Source organism: Diorhabda carinulata, chromosome X, assembly GCF_026250575.1.
Source record: "Diorhabda carinulata isolate Delta chromosome X, icDioCari1.1, whole genome shotgun sequence".
Lineage (NCBI taxonomy): Eukaryota > Metazoa > Arthropoda > Insecta > Coleoptera > Chrysomelidae > Diorhabda > Diorhabda carinulata.
In genome coordinates, this window is record NC_079472.1 from 15471097 (window position 1) to 15490441 (window position 19345).

At 30.2% G+C, this 19345-nt stretch overlaps 6 protein-coding genes across 9 annotated transcripts; 4 read left to right on the forward strand and 2 right to left on the reverse strand.

Annotated features, from left to right (window-relative positions):
- The first annotated feature begins 62 nt into the window (after positions 1-62).
- Positions 63-1959, forward strand: LOC130902103 (eukaryotic translation initiation factor 2 subunit 1). 2 transcript variants are annotated; one of them, XM_057813936.1, is made up of 5 exons: positions 63-160; positions 296-782; positions 844-1076; positions 1483-1598; positions 1661-1959. In XM_057813936.1, exons 2-5 carry the CDS (start codon positions 313-315, stop codon positions 1826-1828), a joined length of 987 nt encoding a protein of 328 aa, XP_057669919.1. In that variant the 5' UTR covers positions 63-160; positions 296-312; the 3' UTR covers positions 1829-1959. The 2 variants fall into 2 exon arrangements, with proteins under 2 accessions (XP_057669919.1, XP_057669918.1); XM_057813935.1 differs by having other exon boundaries at positions 93-782.
- Positions 1960-2279: 320 nt separating this feature from the next.
- Positions 2280-5650, forward strand: LOC130902105 (histone-lysine N-methyltransferase PR-Set7-like). The gene is made up of 5 exons (XM_057813937.1): positions 2280-2511; positions 3855-4014; positions 4095-4272; positions 4340-4530; positions 4594-5650. Exons 1-5 carry the CDS (start codon positions 2502-2504, stop codon positions 4802-4804), a joined length of 750 nt encoding a protein of 249 aa, XP_057669920.1. The 5' UTR covers positions 2280-2501; the 3' UTR covers positions 4805-5650.
- Positions 2551-3809, reverse strand: LOC130902106 (uncharacterized). Its single transcript, XM_057813938.1, has 5 exons — positions 3580-3809; positions 3228-3512; positions 2969-3162; positions 2875-2902; positions 2551-2820 (listed from the first exon to the last, which is right to left on the reverse strand). Exons 1-5 carry the CDS (start codon positions 3646-3648, stop codon positions 2737-2739), a joined length of 660 nt encoding a protein of 219 aa, XP_057669921.1. The 5' UTR covers positions 3649-3809; the 3' UTR covers positions 2551-2736.
- A 1783-nt stretch (positions 5651-7433) lies between the features above and the next one.
- Positions 7434-11450, forward strand: LOC130902107 (uncharacterized). 2 transcript variants are annotated; one of them, XM_057813939.1, is made up of 3 exons: positions 7484-7606; positions 8363-8498; positions 10041-11450. In XM_057813939.1, the coding sequence occupies exon 3, from the start codon at positions 10049-10051 to the stop codon at positions 11372-11374; it is 1326 nt and encodes a 441-aa protein (XP_057669922.1). In that variant the 5' UTR covers positions 7484-7606; positions 8363-8498; positions 10041-10048; the 3' UTR covers positions 11375-11450. The 2 variants fall into 2 exon arrangements, with proteins under 2 accessions (XP_057669923.1, XP_057669922.1); XM_057813940.1 differs by lacking the exon at positions 8363-8498 and having other exon boundaries at positions 7434-7606.
- Positions 11431-17876, reverse strand: LOC130902108 (protein FAM151B). 2 transcript variants are annotated; one of them, XM_057813942.1, is made up of 5 exons: positions 17623-17876; positions 17154-17272; positions 16550-16797; positions 16273-16500; positions 11431-16210 (listed from the first exon to the last, which is right to left on the reverse strand). In XM_057813942.1, the coding sequence occupies exons 2-5, from the start codon at positions 17266-17268 to the stop codon at positions 15977-15979; spliced, it is 825 nt and encodes a 274-aa protein (XP_057669925.1). In that variant the 5' UTR covers positions 17269-17272; positions 17623-17876; the 3' UTR covers positions 11431-15976. The 2 variants fall into 2 exon arrangements, with proteins under 2 accessions (XP_057669925.1, XP_057669926.1); XM_057813943.1 differs by having other exon boundaries at positions 17154-17312; positions 17623-17788.
- On the forward strand, positions 12034-13233 carry LOC130902232 (putative nuclease HARBI1). Its single transcript, XM_057814188.1, has 3 exons — positions 12034-12248; positions 12322-12788; positions 13178-13233. The coding sequence occupies exons 1-3, from the start codon at positions 12034-12036 to the stop codon at positions 13231-13233; spliced, it is 738 nt and encodes a 245-aa protein (XP_057670171.1).
- Positions 17877-19345: the final 1469 nt, after the last annotated feature.

Here is a 19345-nt window from a genome sequence, read left to right on the forward strand (position 1 = left end):
TGGTCTCTTTCTCCGTTGACACTGGTACATTAACTATTGAATTACAGATTCCTTCTTGATCAATTTTTGACAAAGTATCGAATTCTCACTTTCTGTTTATCTATGAAATAAGTTTCTTTTCATTTCCCACGTGAAGATACGTCAAAAATTATAACAAACGGTATATATTATAAATTAGTTCTTTTCACTAAAATATATAAAAAAGCTGTAAATAATTTTTAATCATAAATATTAAATTATTCAGTTTTCGTCGTACTGTTGATATTACAGAGCAAATTTTAACCTCAAATTTCAGCATATTGGATTTCCATAATGCCGCTATCGTGTCGATTTTATAAAGAAAAATATCCCGAAGTGGAAGATGTAGTAATGGTAAACGTAAGAGCCATCGCTGAGATGGGAGCTTATGTTCATCTACTAGAATACAACAACATAGAAGGGATGATTTTGCTTTCAGAGCTGTCCAGAAGACGTATCAGGTCTATTAATAAACTTATTCGTGTAGGTAAAACGGAACCTGTAGTAGTAATAAGAGTAGACAAAGAAAAAGGTTACATAGATCTTTCCAAACGACGTGTTAGTGTTGAAGATGTTGAAAAATGTACAGAGAGATTTGCAAAAGCGAAAGCTGTTAATTCTATATTAAGACATGTCGCAGAATTACTAAGATACGAATCTGATGAACAATTAGAGGAATTGTATCAGAAGACTGCGTGGTATTTTGAAGAAAAATACAAGAAGAATAAAGCTAGTGCATATGACTTTTTCAAACAAGCAGTACTGTAAGCGTTTGATGATTATTATGTAACGAAAAATATGATAATAGTAAAAATACAATTTCAGTGATCCAAGTATATTGGCAGAGTGCGAATTAGATGATAAAACAAAGGATGTTTTACTGAATAACATTAAGAGGAAACTAACATCTCAAGCTGTAAAAATTAGGGCAGACATTGAATGCGCATGTTACGGTTATGAAGGGATTGATGCAGTTAAAGCTGCTCTGAAATCTGGATTAGCTTTATCTACTGATGAATTACCCATCAAGATCAATCTAATAGCTCCACCATTATACGGTAATTATAAAATATGTTATTCTTTATTCAAAAATTATTTTACACAATTACAATTTCCAATTTTTGTCATATAGAACATTAATTTATACAGCATAAGTAAACTTATTAAACTATTATTGTTATTAATCTATTTTGGACTACCAATGCAGTGTATTGGCATTGACAAAAAGTACTCTAGACAGGCCAAAATACATAATTTTATCTTAGCATTTCAATTTTCAAAAATTTCCTGAGGAGGGCCGTCCTAATATAACCTCGCACAGACCTTCACGGTGGCTAGCGCTTCATTGAAGGTGTAAGCAGGATTTTCTTAATTTAATAGAAATGGAAGAGCTGATATACTAGGATAAGCAAATTTTTAAACTCTAATGATTCCCAGTACTTCAGTGCCTATATATATTTTTAGTAATGACTACATCAACGCCAGAAAAACAAGATGGTTTAAAAATTTTGAATGATGCTATTGAAAAAGTTAAAGCGACTATTACAGATCTGGGAGGTGTTTTCAAGGTTCAAATGGCTGTAAGTATATTTAATTAATGCTTAAATGAAACTTTTTATATAATTGAGTGTTTCTACTTTAGCCGAAAGTAGTGACTGCTACAGATGAAGCAGAGCTTGTTAAGCAGATGGAAAGAGCCGAACTTGAAAATGCCGAAGTTGCTGGCGACGATGATGAAGAACAAGACGAGGGTCAAATTTATAGCGAAGATGAAAAAGACAATTCTGGGGAAGAAAATGAGGAAGAATAAATTGTCTATTCTTTCTTCTATTATATTTAATTATTAATAAGATTTATTGTATAATCCACTAAATTAAACTTTCAACAAGTCAGTACTGTTTTATATTTTGATTTTATAAATATAAACAAAATATTATTTAACGAATCTTTATTGAATAATCCTCAAATATTTATTAACTTAAGTGCGTCCTTCAGTATACAACAAAAGAAGAAGATTAAATATTTTTATAATTTGTACTCTTCATAAAATCATCAGCACGGCTTATTGTGTATTAAAAAATAAGCAATTTAATTATTATCTTGCTTAATATTGAAGTGAGGAAAATTAAATTGTCCGGTAGTGTTCATTATATTCATCAAATTATTACTACTTTTATAAAAAAGGCAACAAATCGGTTTAAAAATATCAGGTTGCGTTCATTGAAAAAGGCCACTGCATTTCGGGTTATACTTTAAAGGCTACTTCTGAAATAAAAAAAGAAGAATTTCCTCTGTCATTTATAAAGACACCTCTAAAATTTATATGATAGCTGTATTGGTGTATAATGTAAATAACTCAGTTATTTAGTCATTAAAAACAGCTTAAAATGTAGTTTACAATTATATTGGGAATTAAAAATAGTGTAACGTATTTTTTCCAAGTTAATCTAGAGGACGTTGTTTGCATTAGAAAATTTCTAACAATGGTTAAAGGTAAGATTTTAAAAATATTTTATCAATTATTTTCATATATACTCTTATTATGGATTTTATTAAAAATTTAGATACATTGGTTATATTAATTCCTTATACAGCCCATAAAAAACCTATATAAAATTTCATCTTCATTTTAAAAAATCTTAAGAATTGTATATTCCAAAAACAATATCCAGTGTCATATAAATATTAGATTCAATCTCCATTATTTGGTGTAATTAGTCATTTGAAAGTGTCGTTACTAGGGTTTGAGTATTTTGTTCCAATTTTATCCAGTGTAGATATCAGTTTTGGACATTTAAACGCCTAAAATGTAATCATATCATTTGTATATTATATTCACTTTATTAAATAGTTTACCTTGCCGACATGTTCACCACTAGCGTTCCTAAAAATATGTCGAAAAAAAAATTATAAGAATTAAACTTTGTTTGAACACGGTATAGTAACTTACTCATCTGTAAGATCTGTTTCCTCGGTACTAGTTTTTTTATTTAACGTTGATTCCAGTTTTTCGTATTCACTTCTGATCACACCTAAAATCTTCTCTGAATCTTTGATAAGATGACAGTAGTTACTCTCGATTTCTGCAATAGTATCATCATATAATTTTTTTGTTTTTATTCTTTGTGCCATACTTTTATTTATCTAAAAAAACAAGTAAATAATTTCTTCATGATGTCTTTTGTACTTGATTACACAAGATTATTTACCAAACATAATTTGTATGTAACCCTTTCCATTTCAGTTTCTAATTTTTTTCTTTCTTTGTATTGCTTATCAATTATGTAGGTTAATTCTTCTCTGTGTTGTCTCAAACAAACAATGTATTCTACTATTTTTTCATTATTTTCTTTCAGTTCACGTCCGATTTCTTCTTTGTTAGAATTAAAATCTTGATTTGGTGGATATATTTGACTGCTTTCTAATCTCAATTCTTGGTTTGTTTCTGAGGTTACAATTTCATTAAAAGAGCTTTTGTGATTCCCTGTTACGTTCTGTCAGAAATTGAAAATTATATTCCTTAATATACATTTAAATAATAAGGATTAGCATATTACTTACAATATTACTTTGTATGGACACAAATGGTTTTGAAGCATTTTTTAAATTACTCAATGAATTTGTATCCATTTTTTATTAACAGATAATCTTGATAGATTTGCCTCTGTTTCTGTCTGGTTCAAATGGATTGCTTTTTATACAAATTTTCTTACACTTTCAATTTTGAATTTGTGAGAAAATAGTATGACATTCATTTTATATAATGTGTCATAGGAAAAGACAATAAAAACTATGGAAACAATAATAGTAATGTCTTCTTGAAAATGTTTTTCTAGCGATGTCTACAGAACCTACAACGCCTTTGATGAAAACCGGAAGTAAAAATGCAGAATTATCACCATCTACTCCACATAGGATTGAACTTCGAAGTGATAGTGCTGAAGATGTTAAAGTTGTTGAAAAAATAACAGAACCTACTGTAAAATCGAAAAAAAGGTTTGAAATGTTTATATTCACATCTCATTAAACGTATTATTCTAATAAATTCATGAAGTAAATATAAATTTTGATTTTAGAGTAAAAAAAGGATGTTTATTTCCAAATGGCAAAGAAATCAAATCTGCAGACAACCATAAATTGACTGAATATTTCCCTGTTAGAAGATCAGTACGTAAAACAACAAAGATTGTTTTGGAAGAAAAACAAAAAAATTTAGAACAAGCTTTGAAGAGTGAATATGAAGAAGGTCTCGAGGTACCTGAGAATTTCAAAATAATTTTGAAAACTAAACAAAACAAATATCTATTAATTCTTATTCCAGGTGAGAGTATTTGAAGGTAAAGGTAGGGGTGTAGTAGCATCAAAAGATTTTTCCAAAGGAGACTTTGTAGTAGAATATAGCGGCGATCTTATAGATCCAATTGAAGCAAAATTAAGAGAAGAAATTTATGCCAGAAATGATAAAACTGGCTGTTATATGTATTATTTCAAGTATAATAATCAACAGTATTGGTAAGTCGTTACAAACATTTTTTTCTTTGTACAAAATAAATAAAATACATTTTTTTTACTTAGTGTGGATGCAACGATTGAATCTGGTAAACTAGGTCGCCTCGTGAATCATTCCAGAAATGGAAATTTAGTAACAAAAACAATTTTAATTGACAACAAACCTCGATTGGTACTATTAGCAAAAAACAATATTAGAAAAGGAGAAGAATTACTTTACGATTATGGGGATAGATCAAAAGAGTCGTTAAAACACCATCCTTGGTTAGCGTATTAAAAAAATATTTGTACATTACTGTTTATATTTTCAGTGAATTATTTTGTTTGGAATGATTCAGTAACATAACAAATATTTATTTAGTTGCAAAATTTTATTAGAAACTTGATAAAGATATTTCAAACCATATTGTTATTGAAAACATAGAAAAAAATTGCAGTAACTGATTTATATGTTCTGTTTGGAAAGTAGATTATTAATTACTTTTAAACTTTTAATGAAACAATCAATAAAAAGGCCTCTTGAGTATGCGTTTCTGAAAATTTATATTCTATTAACTCCCAAGGATGTTATTTACTGATCTATTATTCTGAACTGATTTTATCTATTTCACTTGACTATTAAAAATATTGAATTGAAGATTGATACAAAGTGCCGTTATTGTTGTTAAAAATTTGCATAAGTCCTCAATTTATCTGTACAAATTTAGCTCCCCAAATTGTATGTAGACTTGAGGTTATGTTTGATATTTTTATTTCATCATTAAAAATACCGTTAAGCTGGGCGCCTTTGGTACATTTTTAAACTTTATATTGTCATTACTTTTAAACCAAATGTTATAAATGTTTGTTCTTAGTCTTATTTTTTAGATCTATATTAGTACTTTCAACTTTGAAATTGGCAAAAAGCTGAAGGATTTCTAAATCCATTTTCTTTAAATTATGTGCTGTTAATATTTTTTTCTAGTCCGATATGATATATAGAAACGTCGAAAAAAGACATTTGATAAATGCACGAATAAAACATATTAAAAAGACACCCAATTTTACGGTAGTTGTTGAAACTATTTTACGACTACGAATACGAACTTGAAAGTCAAATTCGTCTATTTCGAAATAAATCAAACTTTATATGTTCAATATTGTTCCGTGAAATTTATATTAAATACCTTTTTGAACGTTTTTTTTATAGGAAAACTGTAAGTTGAATTATATTAATTTTATAATTATTTTTGAGGAGGTGTTCATATACTGTATGTATTATTAGAAACAAAATTTAAAAAAAGTCATTGTATATGCATGAATAATTTGACAGATTATATTTTTCTGCTTGTTTTAAAGCTTAACAAAATTTCTGACTGTTTCATAGTGTAATGATGTTTGCATTTATTTAATCATATTTATTTAAAATAAAAGTGTTTGAAAAAACTCTTTTTTATTTCAAACTACCACACCAGGGGAATAGACAAATTTAACTAAAAAAGTTTTTGAAGGAATTAAATTGAAAATACATCCATTGATAATCAATTGTAAGATGTTGTACTGCGAAATATCAAAGTTTTTATAAGCGCAACATTTCCAGATTAACTTTGACTATATGAAAGAAAAAAAAACATGAAACACTAATTACTTTAATCTACCAATACCCCACAGGAAAAGTGGAAATAAACCAAGGCGTGTGTCGAGACATACTCTCACCAACGATTTTCACTTCAGAAGAAGTTGTATAGGGAGAGCATGGTGGTAAGCTAGGAAACAAAATGCTGAAATAAAATACTTAAAATTGAGACTCACTCAGTCTAATTGTGAATGTTGGTATGGTGATAACTGTAAACAGTGTATTCGGATCCTAAGTAACTTACACGTTACGAAACAATGCTACTTATATTTCGTCTGGGTTGTTACAAATTAGTAATGAATTTATCAAATTTTGTTCAATGGCTGGTGAATAAAACAAAATAAGTTTCGGTTCCTTAAGAATTGTACTATAGATGGGTAGATCAAATTACCTAACTGAAAGCAGATGCCACATTTAGGATTTCATCTTGACCATCATAAATTATACCTATATATACAAAATAATTAGTTGGTGGATATCGCTCGAATCATCATTGGTTTCAAAAGATATATGACAACATCTTGTTTCTTTCTAAGAGACAATACCTTATAATAAACGTGATGTAATATATTTTCTTAAGATATAAAGGTGAGTTTTTCTACAACAAAGTTTAAAGTCATAGATAGTTATTAATTCATGGAGTTTTCAATTTTTCTATGTACAAGAAAGCTTAAAACATTGTTGATAGATGGCGGTAGATACGCGGTTTGCATTAATACATCTTGAAACATAATATCCTCAGACTCAAAGAGTATCATATTGTTGGAAAGGGATAGTTTGTTATAATTATGTGTATTTACCATTATTATCAAGTTTAAATGTCTTATTATTGGGAGGTGCTTGATATCTTATCATTTGTCCTCATTCTCGTTTGGATTCAATTCGCAATAATAACCAAAAAACATTTGATTTAGCGTTGGTAATCTTGTTATTATTAAATGATGATCGTTACCAATTGAAGTTCTATAATCCGTCGATAAACCTTCTAAAAAAGTTTATGTAGAACGGCTGTGGTTTATCAATATCAACCCAATTTTTATTGCTCTCACTCAGGTAAATAAACAAAGCAATACAGAGTGTTCAAGCAAAAATAAATCGAACGAAACCCTTCATTTATTTTTATTATTAACCGTATGAATTTCTGATGGACTATTATCGTATATTCTGAATTCAATGGGGGTTTGAGTAATTCCGGGGTAGATAATTTTCATTTTTGAATATTGTTTGATAGGTGGTATTCAACCGTGACATTCGCATTTTAATACCTTGACACATATATACTAGATTTCCTTATGTCTTATCTTTATGACGCTTTTGTTTGCTTGTGAGAAAAATTGTTTGTTCTAAGTATAACGTAAGATTAAACTCAAATTTACAGAAGCAATGATTTAATTTTTATGTTAAAATCTTTGTAAATCAGTTCAATCGAGTTGTGTCATTTTAAATAATATATTTGACTCAAAGGCAAGTAACAGATATGTTAAAGTATTTAAGTTTATGTATGAGTGGTAGAAATTAGAATTTCTAGTCTATTTACTCCTATTTTATCTAAAATTACATAATCAGCTTTTTTAAAACTTCTTGTTTCCTCAATCCGATAATTAATCAACGATATAGATGTAATAATTTATATTTTTTTTCTTCCTTAGTTTCCCCTTCCTATTTTTGCTATCCCTGTGTGATAAAAAAAATACTAAGATTCTATCCACGATGATTAACCTCAGTGATTTGTATTGATCCTTTGATCTTGATTCCATTCAATGGAAATTTTATTCACTCTCGACTGATGTCGTCATTTGTTTGTACAATTATCGATAAATAATTTGCAATCAATTGTGGTTAACTTTTTAACGATTTTCTTTAACAAACCATATAGGAAAATATACCCATGGTGTGATATGGGTCCATTTTCGTATTATCAACACACTGTTTATGTTGTCAATACACCATTACTCTCAATTACACTGAAGCGCGTTTCGAAAACCAAGTTATCGTCTTCAGAATCTGAAGTTTACCTTCAGTGATACAAAAGTTATATACCTAGTTACCTATAGTAAAAGAAAGGTCATTAAGAGAAGAATACATGTTTCGTATTTTTCGTTTGTTGTATTACAAAAGTCGTATCGGTTAATGTAAATGGTATCGAATTATAAAGCAAAGCAATTTATATAAATTTCACACTGTGGTGTTATTACATATAACGCTTCAATTTATTTTTAGGCTCATCTGAAAATAATTTAATTAGTACCAACACTTTTAATAGACTATGTCGTTTAATTAACGATATTCCGCGAAATTGTTGATTATACATTCATTTTTCGTACTTTACTGTTTTCGACGTGCAACTATTTTATATGTAAGTAAAACACATCTTTTTATTTTTCAATCAAAACGAACGAATTCCGTTTAGACAATAATCATTATTCTATTATAACACTGCTCCGAATGATTAAGATATAATTTTGTTTATATATTTTGAATGACATCACGTGTTAGGAATATATTAGAAACTAGTGATAATTAAATTTCGTTTCGTTCTTAATTTGGGTGTAAAAACATATATTTTAGAGAATATTACAAGTACGAATCACATGATTTCATGTATTCAACGACAACTTCCAAATTTAATATGTGCGCATATTATTACACGACATAAGGGCCGCTTGACAGGATATACAAGACTAAATATTTCTTGATCAAAATCATGCGCAGATGAAGTTCAGATAATTTTTACATGCAAGATCTAGCACTTGCAACATTAACGGTTTGATGCAATTTTTATTGCGTATACGTTGCAATTTTTGGGAGGAATGAGTTTCTGATCTGCTGATACTACGTCACTCGTTAATGATTTCTTGGTTATATTATGTTGTATTTTCTCTAAAAGTTTTACAAATGCTTCTTCATCCATTCTCAATTAATTTTTGTATGTTTTCTCGTCTAATTCTAAACTAAACTCATGTTTCCATTCGTTTTATCCAGCCAGAGCTTGGCCCACCATCGCCTGGGTGCTCTTTTCTGTCCATCAGGTTCCAAAAGCAAGGTAGCAGCTAGTGATGCACTGATCACTTTTTTCATTTTTAAACCGCACACAAATATTAAATAAAATGCGGATATTTATCTTTGCAATATATTGACCTTGCTAACGATCTACTTGAAATACCTTTTGGGAGAAACATGTAAAGAGAACCCCTTGACTTGGTGCAAGACAACATAAATATTTTGCAAACTGGGCATGTCTCAATAATAATAAGCAATTTCTGTCGAAACAGCTGATTGATTGGGGAACTTTTATAAATCTAAACTTATAGTTTTTTGTCGTAAATCGTTCGGACTTCAATTACACCATTTTCATTTTTAGGGAGTATTAATTTTGGTTAGTGGCAGCCATAATGTAAAGTCTACAAGGTATGCTATGCGCACCAGTTGGGAAGCAACCAATGAGAATTCGCTCCCAAAACGACGCGCCAATTTGAAACATTTGAATTGAATACATAATGTAAAGACTATAAGCTGTGCTATAGCGCACCAGCTGGGAAGCAGCCAATGAGAATTCGCTCCCAAAATGACGCGCCAATTTGGGCACCTTGTAGTCTTATATCATGGCTGCCACTAACCAAAATTAATATTTCTCTTTGTCGCTGTATACCTCCTAAAAATGAAAATGGAGTAATTGAATGTCCGAACGATTTACGACAAAAAACTATAAATTTAGATTTATAAAAGTTCCCCAATCAATCGGCTGTTTCGACCGAAATGGGTTATTATAAATTGCAACTTTAAATTTTTAAATTTGCAAGATCTTTTATGAAAAATTTAACACATACTTGCTGATAGAAATTTATTTTTAATCTATACAACCTGTACGGTTTTTGATTCACTATTATTTTTTTTTTAGATATAAAAATGGTGAGAATATCAATAACTCAAATCTATCCGATTATTCTTGTTCTAATTCCGTTAGTGTCTACACAAACAACAATTGCAACGAATCAAGTAACAGAAAATATTATAGTATCGACATTGCCGGAAGAAACTTTCGAGTATATAATAAAATTAGTGTTTGGTTTAGAAAATGAAAAAGTTCCGAGTTATTTGGTAAATTGGATATACGAAAATTCTAACGACGTTACCCCTAACGATATAATATCTCTTTATTCGATTAATAACTGGAATTTATCAACAACTACAAGGGTATTAGAAGAATTAGGTTATAATCCTCATCATTTTTTCAGCGTGGATGGCTTAGAAAACATTCTGATGGAATTAAAATTGGATTTTAAGAATTTCTACGATACGATATTTTTTAGAAAACTTGGTGTTTCCGGTATACAATTGAGAAATTTTTTAAAAAATCTTGATATAAACACAAACGATTTTTCAAACGCCATGACGTATGGAGAAGGAGATCCTTTGGAAATATTTAAAAAAGGAAATTTTTCGGAAGAAAATTTTCAAAACGGTTTACAAGACATGGATAAAAGTAAAGAAGAACTTTTCGAGGCTTGTAAAGAGGAGATTCTTCTAAGCGTTAGTACGAAAACTACAAATGAAATAATAACGGTATTAAATAAGTACGGTTTTAATAAGGAAAAAGCACTTAAACTGTGGAATTTTACGAATATAAATATAGAAGACGTTAACAACATCGTAGTATTTTCTGATCTTCTCGATGAATTTAAGTTCAATTTAGACAACATAACGTACTTGGGTATTTTTATCAACAAATCCATAGCTATCAATCAAATCGTATTAGAAAATATCAAAAACAATATGCGTTTATGTAAATTATTCGCTCAAAAATTAAGCGATTATAATGCTACGGTAGAAATAATGAATATGCCAAAATCTTACAATCAACAAATAGTCACATTACCCGTAGTAAACAGGGATAATTTTACAACAAACCCCGCCGAAATAAGCGCGACAATAACAGACCTGCATAACTGTACATTTATAACTGTTGAAAACGACGCTCCTATTTATCAAAAAGTGCAAAATATTGTTATTAACGATTTAAATTTACAAGTTAATTTGGATTTATTAAACATTAGTAAATTAGTATTGGGTAGCCCTTTAATTTGCGATAATAAAGTGTACGGTTTGGCTAAAAACGTCGAAGACGGAAACGTTGTTTTTGATACATTCGTAGTAGAACCATCAAGTGGATCATCTTCTACGATCAGTATACTTTTATTTTTAATTTGTGGTGCAATTTATGCTGTTGCTTAATTATGTACTATTTTATTTATAGTAAATGTTAGTCTAGTTGTAAATATTAAAATAAATTATTAAACGACTTACAATTTATTGTCCTCTAATTTATTAATACAATATTCACTGTTTCTTAGTCGAAAAACAAAAAAAGATTTAGATGAAATAGTTATTTGAAAGAATACAATAAGTCTCTCAAGGTGCACAACACCGCCCATCTATTTTTTACATAAAGTTTGTTTAAGATCTTGATAAGACCCCTGTAACGTTTTCACTGCTCACAGCTTGTGTTATAAACATATTGGGCGGTGTGAATAAAAACGAGTAGGACAAGTAAATACTTGAACAAATTAAAATGACAAGTAAACGCCAAAATTGAAGTGAATAAAACAAGTATTTACTCTTACTCGCGAGTAAATACTTGAGAGGCTAGTAAATGCCAATTTTGGTGTGAATAAACGCAAGTAAATACTCGCCCATTCGCAAGTCAACCCGACCCCAGACTTGCAGTCGTATTTTTACATGAAAGATGGCTGCATTTATGAACCTGTGTGGTGTGAAACTTCGCAATTTCTTGATGAAAACAAGGAGGTGGAGGATTAACTGCACGGAAAAAGATGGAAATTTTTCTGAGATAAGTTAGTGATCCAGGATTCCAAAGTGGTGTTGCCAACGACATGGGGATTGAAAGAAGTACCGTCAGCAGAACATTTTCAAGTGTATTGGATAAAATAGTGTCGAAGTCTGAAGATTGGATTAAATTTCCACGCACTATTGAAGATATGGATCAGGCCAATGCAGATTGGGCTTCAAAATTTCGCATTCCGACTGTCATTGGTGCTATAGATTGCACTCACGTGCATATTATCAAACCTTCGGAATTCGGCGACGAGTATGTGAACAGAAAAGGAAAAACAACAATAAACATTCAGATGACTTGTGACGCTCATGAAAAAATTACCAAGTGTGGATGCTCAATGGCCAGGGAGTGTACATGATGGCAGGATTTGGCGAGTGAGTGGAATTCAGGACGTGGTGCGCCGATACGATGGTGATGTTTGTCTCCTTGGTGATAGCGGATATGGAATTACTCCTTGGTTACTGACTCCTTTTGACGAACCAAGAAATGCTCGTGAGCGGAATTACAATTCGACCCGTGCTCAGGAAAGAGTAATAATTGAACGAGTTTTTGGCCAGATGGAACGTCGTTTTCTCATACTCTCGAGCCAAATTAGAATAGCAGTCGAAAATGTTCCCAATTTAGTAATAAGTTGTGCAATGCTTCACAATGTAGCAAAACATTTGAATGATGCTTGGGAAGAGGAAGACGGAATCGAAAATGGTGTGGCTGAAGAAAATGTACCTCTATACAATTTAGATCGGAATGAAGTTATAAATAAACGACGTGATCAGCAAAAACGATTAGAAATTAGTAATAATCTGATGATGTAAATACACATTTTTGACATGGAAATAAATTTAATCCTATTTCCTTTACTCCAATTGCAATCGCATATGTGAAAAAATAAAATAAACAAGTTATAAAAAATATATAAAAAAACGAAATATATATCTTTTTAAATAAGTATGTCATATGTGCGCATGTGTGCGCATAGGCCTACATTATATCAGATTTAACATGGCATGCTGAAAAGCAAATGGGCATATACCACCAGCCTATGAGCCCTCTACCGGTCATGCCATACCCTACAAACTGTGTACAGCTGCGTACGTGACGTACGTCACGTGACTTTGTACGTGACGTATATTATATACATATTTCATTTTTGTTTTTTATTTATTTTATTATTTTTATTTTAGGTTCAACTCCGTTATCATCAGTTGTTCACGTTCAGCCTGAAGTCTTGTTAGCTTAATTTGTTCAAGTAATAATAAACGCTGCAGCTCACCAGCTGTCAACTTTGACGTCTATTCAGTTTCAGCTGAGAGTTTCAATTTCTTATCTTTTCTTAACTTCGTCGCATCGCTCTTACGTATGCAAGTCACTGGTGTGATGGGCTGGTTTGATGCTAGCATGTCAACGGGATCATCTTCGTCTTCCCTATTCTCATTCTCCTCATTGAGTTCAGGCAATGGCGACGTAGAACTTGCTCCCAATCCAACGCATGAAGCACCAGGTATTTTGCAATAAACTGGGTTCTCGTTTGAATCGCAAATTTTTAGGAAATCTGCCTCCCATGACAACAATTTTATTGGTTTATTTCCAGTTGCGTTGACATCAGTTTTTTTCTTGACTGCGGTTTTCATATTGTTCAATAGCTTTTTTAACTGTCCAACACTAGTTTGCTTCCCAACGTTTTTCGAAAACTGGTCGGCTTAACATCCCCATGCCTTCTCTTTAGCAGATGCAACTTTAGGCAACATAGATTTATTTAGCACAACATTAAAGTCTTTCATTAACGCTACAAAAATAGCTCTATTGTCACAACCGGATGTCACACTACTTTGACGGGGAGTCAAAGTTAGTTTAGCGGCGAAAACAGAACAAGTCACAACAGGAAATGATGCGTAGTCTGTGTGGCGCTACAAGTATTTACTTGCCTTTCTTGTGAATTCAGTTGTCTTGCGAGTAAATACTTGCTAGTATACCCTCAGGTTGGCGAGTACATGGTCACAAGTAAACTCGACGCTTTATTCACATCGGCTTACTTGGAGTTTAAATACTCGTTACACTTTACTTGTAAGTAAATACTCCTCGTACTCGTTTTTATTCACACCGCCCATTATACGATATAAACCTACCAACTTTTTTTTGTTAATAATTATCTTTAAAAGATATTTTGTCATATTATCTTTGAGTAGAAATATTTACATATTATACTTCATATCTCTTTTGTAGTTTTGTATGTACTTATTGGTGACATACTGGGTTCCTGGAATTTAAGTTATTTAGCACAGTTTAATTTGTCCTTTTGTTGAACTATTTTTATATAAACAAATTGAATGTTTGGTTTATTTTCTTTTGAGGTTAAGTATTGTCCTACAGGACGGAAGCGTTATTAGAAATTTGCCAGACGTGGTATAACTGGTTGCGGAATTATGTTGCTTGTAAGAGCAGCATCTAGTTAACTGTTCACGAAGTTTTTCGTGCAGTATTTTGTAAATTTTGCGGATATTGATTTTTGGTTGTTCAGTCTGTTGAAAGGTTGTTTTGAGGAGTGATTTGTTAGCTGGTGTTTTTGAAATTGAGCTATTGGTGCACCTGGCTAGATTGTCGTCATGACGTGTGACTGTCAAACGATGTAGAATTTTTCATTATGGATTTGAACATAAATTTTTAAATTTTATATTTGCGGAAGTCGTGATATTTCCGACTGAGAATTTGACGATTGAAGAGGTAATTACCTTGTTCCTGTGGTCAGCGACCGTGGTAGCGTTAAGATCAAATCAAATTTTAGTTGTCATTTAGTACTGTGGAATTAAACATGGCTGAAAAAATACGCGCTGCAACACGGCATTGTATCTCGGACATATGTGGTGAATTATCAGAAACACTTGCAGAAGAATTGAAGAAAAATAAAAATAAGCGTTACCAAATCAAATACTCTCTATGTACTAATGAACTAGACTAAACCAATATGTCTACACTGGTTTAGTCGGCGTTTTAGTTGCCGGAAGCAGTGGTGGGAGAAACTACTTGCTCAAGTAATAGAAATTGTTTCTATTCAATTGACTAAACAGTTTACTAAATTAGGTACTTGTGCAAGTACTAAATCAAGTTGTTTTCATCGTACAAGTAACTAAATTTAGCTACTCGATTTAGTAACTTGCTTTAGCTACTTAACACATGTAAACTCGGCTTTAGACTCCACTAAGTTCACTATCATATGAAATATGTCCTCGATAAACTATTTGCTTTACCCTTCCCCATGCTTTCAAATCATATTTCACCGAACTGATTTTTTACCCAATCAGTAATTCTTTAGATAGAATTATTAAGACAGCAAAAAAGTCCGATGATTTCTATAAGTTCGCACCATTCAGTTTTTTTTAAACTTGCTTTCATTAGAAAATAGGAATTTCTTCCGCTCCTAATATCGACAGTTTTGAGAAAAGGAATACTATTTATGAGAATTTTTCCTTTCTAAAACTAAACTCCCAAAATACAAACAGAACTACAATCACCTTACTTCATTATGTTATTCTAAAGTGCGACAGATTTTGACTGTGTTTGCTGTATGAATTCTCTGTAAATTCGATTTCATAATGAAATTTTGGAATCTGCATTCATTGAATGTGAATCAACTAAAGTACCTAGACCTGGAGTCTTTCTTCTTATAATGAATGCTTCCTATTGTAAAAAATCTTTCGATGATACATCAAGCTGTTATTTGGATACCTTTCACTGAACAAAGCAATAACATTATCCTGAAACATCTAAATATATGTATCTCCCATATGTAACTTACATAAGGATGTAATGTAGTTACAATTCGTAGATGAATAAATAAAGTATACAATGAGTACAGAAATGGATATATGTTACATGATGCAGTCGTTTAGAGAAAGAAATGAGTGTAAATCGATGATCTTATTCAGTTAATCCCGATTAACGGTGTGTCTCTAGAGAGTCTTCAATGTATGCTATGCTTAACATCGTTATTTTAAATGTAATGCCTCTCTTAAATTATGCGGTACGTCTATAAAAATTTTCAATACACCAATATCCGAAATAACTTTCCTCAAATTCTCTACATTAACTTTTCCTGGATAATCGTCCTGAGATGACCAAATCGTCAAAGTGGAATTGTCATTTAGCAACAATTCTTTCATTTCCGGTAAACTATTGGCCACTAGACCAGCTCGAACAGCGAAAGTTAATTCGTTGCTTACCTTAAATATATATATATATATAAAATATTATAGAATAACGATTATTATTGGAATTTTTTTACCTTATTCTTTTCGATTACTTCTAGCATTTCTTTTATATATTTCTGTGAATAATTCTGATTTGCATTACTTAGTTTTGTCGTCCATCCAAGAGATAATATAGAATACTGGAATTTTTTTACAGCAGATAAGAATCCTTCAGCATCTACAGGATTCACTTTTATAAATTCATTTTTGTCATAATTAGGGCCGGGCAATATGTCCGCATTCAACCAAAATGGATACTTTCCCTAAAAATTAGTCGCTATTTATGGCTAGTATAGCCTTAAATGTTTTTACCTTATTATATTTTAAAATGGAATCCAAAGATGCTTCTACTGCATCTAAACTTTTGAAATCAAGTTTTAATCCCTTTCCTTTTCCAATCAATATATCAGATTTATCATTAAAATCATCTATTTCTTGTAAAAACATATTTAAAGATAAATCTGATGTATCATCTATCGAATGTGCCATTACAGCCATTTTATTTGGAGAATCAGTCAAATAACCATAAACCACATCAGCTTCTATCATCATTACTTCATCTAAAACACAAGAAAACATACTAATTTAATTTATTTCTTTATACCCTGATGCATTCCAGAAAATTGTGTTTATAAAACCGGTTCTTAAGATACAATAAATAATAATATTTTTATGAAACTTAAAAAATAGTTTTAGTTAAAGTTTTGAGGATAAAACAAAATAATTCAATCATTTATTTCACTTCTACAATATTTTGCTCATTTAGTATGAAAATTGAGAATAAAATTAGACCATAATAAATGATCGTTGGTGCGATTTTTTTACATATTTTACTTTCATTTCAATTAACTAAACAATTCACAAAAATTTTTAATCGTGCGGCATATTATTATTAATTCCTTTGTATAAAACTCACCGTTCTGAAGGGTGTTTTGAAGATATGCTTGGCTATTAACTGCATGTGCCCAAATAACATTACTAAGATCGCCCTTTATTTGAGGAAAAAATCTATTGATATCTGCATTGGACATGATTCTAAAGAGAACGATTAAACACGTATAAGTAGTTTATATTTCTAAAATCAATATATATTTTGTATATAGGCAAAATTTTATTAATTTTTACATTAAAAATACGATTTGTGGCTTAAAATCTGTAGGAAATGTTTAAATAGTTGCCTATATTAATACGGTTGTATATACACGTAATTTTATCGTTTGTAATGTTGGTTGCCTAAGTAGTTTTCGTTAGAACTAGTGAAAATAGTATAAAAACAAGTATTCCTAGATATCTGAACAATAAATAGCAAAAGATAATCACTTAGTTAACTACATTATAAAAATATGTAACATATATGTGAATCATAGCAATAACTGATAACTAACCTATAAATGGTTGTACTTATCCGACATCTAATGATTAAAATTATTCTTTTTATGGTCTAGTCCATGAAATCACCAGCGATAAATTATTGTTTTCATTGCTTAATCTACACACCATTATTTTTATGAAGTTAATTAGTACCCATTCGATGCACAATTCCATTTACAATACGTCGTCATAAGAATGTACGAGGCGTATTCAAATATTGATTCAGATGTTTATAGAAAACATTATATAGAAATTAGGTATTAAGAATACATGATCTTTTTTTATCTAAAAGCAAATACATTTACTTATGTGTGTTGTTTTTACTAACTGAAAATTAGTTACTGAGATTGTAGGATTTTCAGAAAAACTGGACATTATTAGATCATGGATTTTATACTTTAGAACTTGTTTCGATCTTTTGATATTTTCTGTTTGGTAAGATTTGATGAAACAATTTATATTTTTTAAATAGAATTTGTTATCTATAAAGTATAGAATATCCTATAATACTTTATTACAAAATAAATCCTTATATCAATAAAAAATCTAAATTTTATTTCCTGGAAATATGGCAACGCTGCGACCGAGAGTTAAAAGAATCACCCCTCTGTTCCCGCTAAATTAGTTGATGTTATGAATTGTTTTGTGTTGTAGTGAAAATAAAGAGTTAACTTTAATAATTTCATTTAAATAAAGTTTGACTTTTGATCCGCTACATATTAATACGATACTGAATATTCATAATTTCCTTTTTTTGCATTACAATATGAATTAGTTTTCCTTTCTGTGATAAATAACCAAGAAATCGATTTGTGGGCGAAAGTTAGGTTAAGTGTAGGTTTTTGGCTAAATTTATATGGATTTAAGGTAAGTTTATGATTAAATTTATAAAAATTGTCCGAAATAATGGATCTTTATAATATTTTCGCTTTTATAACTATGTAGAATTCGTTTTATAGAAATTGCAATTACGTTGCAATAATATAGTTGGCTAGAAAATAGTGATTTTGATTTAGAACAATTTCATCACTATAAGCTATTTATATATACTAATATGACGTAAAATTTAATTCATCAATTAATAATAATTAATATTAATTCAAAATTAGTGAACTCGAAATATCTTTAATAGTTCATCAGAAATGCTATACATTATCGATAGATAGACAACGTTTTCTTTAGAATTCTCCGATAAACATTATTTAACTACAGTTAATCACAGCTTTTGCTATCAATTTTTTTTGTTACATATAAGTAATTTGCAAACTTGTATCTGGGGGAATTGTAACCTTTTTAATCGCTATTACAAGGCGAGAACTTCAGGTTCGTCACACCATAATTTTCATACTTTTGAGTAATGCTATATATAATTGCTGTATCGTTTCATAACTCTAAACTCATCAATATAGATTAAGTATAGTTAATGAATATAATAAATTCTAAAAATTATTTGTCCTTTGTTTATTTTTAATACGTACTTTTAGTTTTTTTCATTTATATGATTGCAAATGTTTTTGCAATTTCATCGAAGTTTTCCTTTTTCTTTCAATACTTCCTTTGTTTGGTAATTCATTTTTTATTGTCGATAAAACTTTAATAACAAACAGTTCGTCTAAAATTTCCCACTATCATTCTAATTATGTACACAATATTCGTGTACCTAATTAGATAAAATGATTATTTAAAATTACTGTTATGTATACTTCAATTAAGATTTTTTAAATACTTTGGGAACCT

Coding starts and splice junctions, on each gene's coding strand:
- LOC130902105 (XM_057813937.1), top strand. Junction 4,273..4,339: donor AATATGAAGAAGGTCTCGAG/GTACCTGAGAAT, acceptor TTCTTATTCCAG/GTGAGAGTATTTGAAGGTAA. Junction 4,531..4,593: donor TATAATAATCAACAGTATTG/GTAAGTCGTTAC, acceptor TTTTTTACTTAG/TGTGGATGCAACGATTGAAT.
- LOC130902232 (XM_057814188.1), top strand. CDS start 12,034: ATGGGGATTGAAAGAAGTACCGTCAGCAGAACATTTTCAAGTGTATTG. Junction 12,249..12,321: donor CCTTCGGAATTCGGCGACGA/GTATGTGAACAG, acceptor AAAATTACCAAG/TGTGGATGCTCAATGGCCAG. Junction 12,789..13,177: donor GCAAAAACGATTAGAAATTA/GTAATAATCTGA, acceptor TTTTTATTTTAG/GTTCAACTCCGTTATCATCA.
- LOC130902103 (XM_057813936.1), top strand. CDS start 313: ATGCCGCTATCGTGTCGATTTTATAAAGAAAAATATCCCGAAGTGGAA. Junction 783..843: donor TTTTTCAAACAAGCAGTACT/GTAAGCGTTTGA, acceptor ATACAATTTCAG/TGATCCAAGTATATTGGCAG. Junction 1,599..1,660: donor TTTTCAAGGTTCAAATGGCT/GTAAGTATATTT, acceptor TTTCTACTTTAG/CCGAAAGTAGTGACTGCTAC.
- LOC130902106 (XM_057813938.1), bottom strand. CDS start 3,648: ATGGATACAAATTCATTGAGTAATTTAAAAAATGCTTCAAAACCATTT. Junction 3,513..3,579: donor TGTCCATACAAAGTAATATT/GTAAGTAATATG, acceptor AATTTCTGACAG/AACGTAACAGGGAATCACAA. Junction 2,821..2,874: donor GTGGTGAACATGTCGGCAAG/GTAAACTATTTA, acceptor ATTACATTTTAG/GCGTTTAAATGTCCAAAACT.
- LOC130902108 (XM_057813942.1), bottom strand. CDS start 17,268: ATGTCCAATGCAGATATCAATAGATTTTTTCCTCAAATAAAGGGCGAT. Junction 16,501..16,549: donor CCATTTTAAAATATAATAAG/GTAAAAACATTT, acceptor ACTAATTTTTAG/GGAAAGTATCCATTTTGGTT. Junction 16,211..16,272: donor AAGTAATCGAAAAGAATAAG/GTAAAAAAATTC, acceptor TATATATTTAAG/GTAAGCAACGAATTAACTTT.
- LOC130902107 (XM_057813940.1), top strand. CDS start 10,049: ATGGTGAGAATATCAATAACTCAAATCTATCCGATTATTCTTGTTCTA.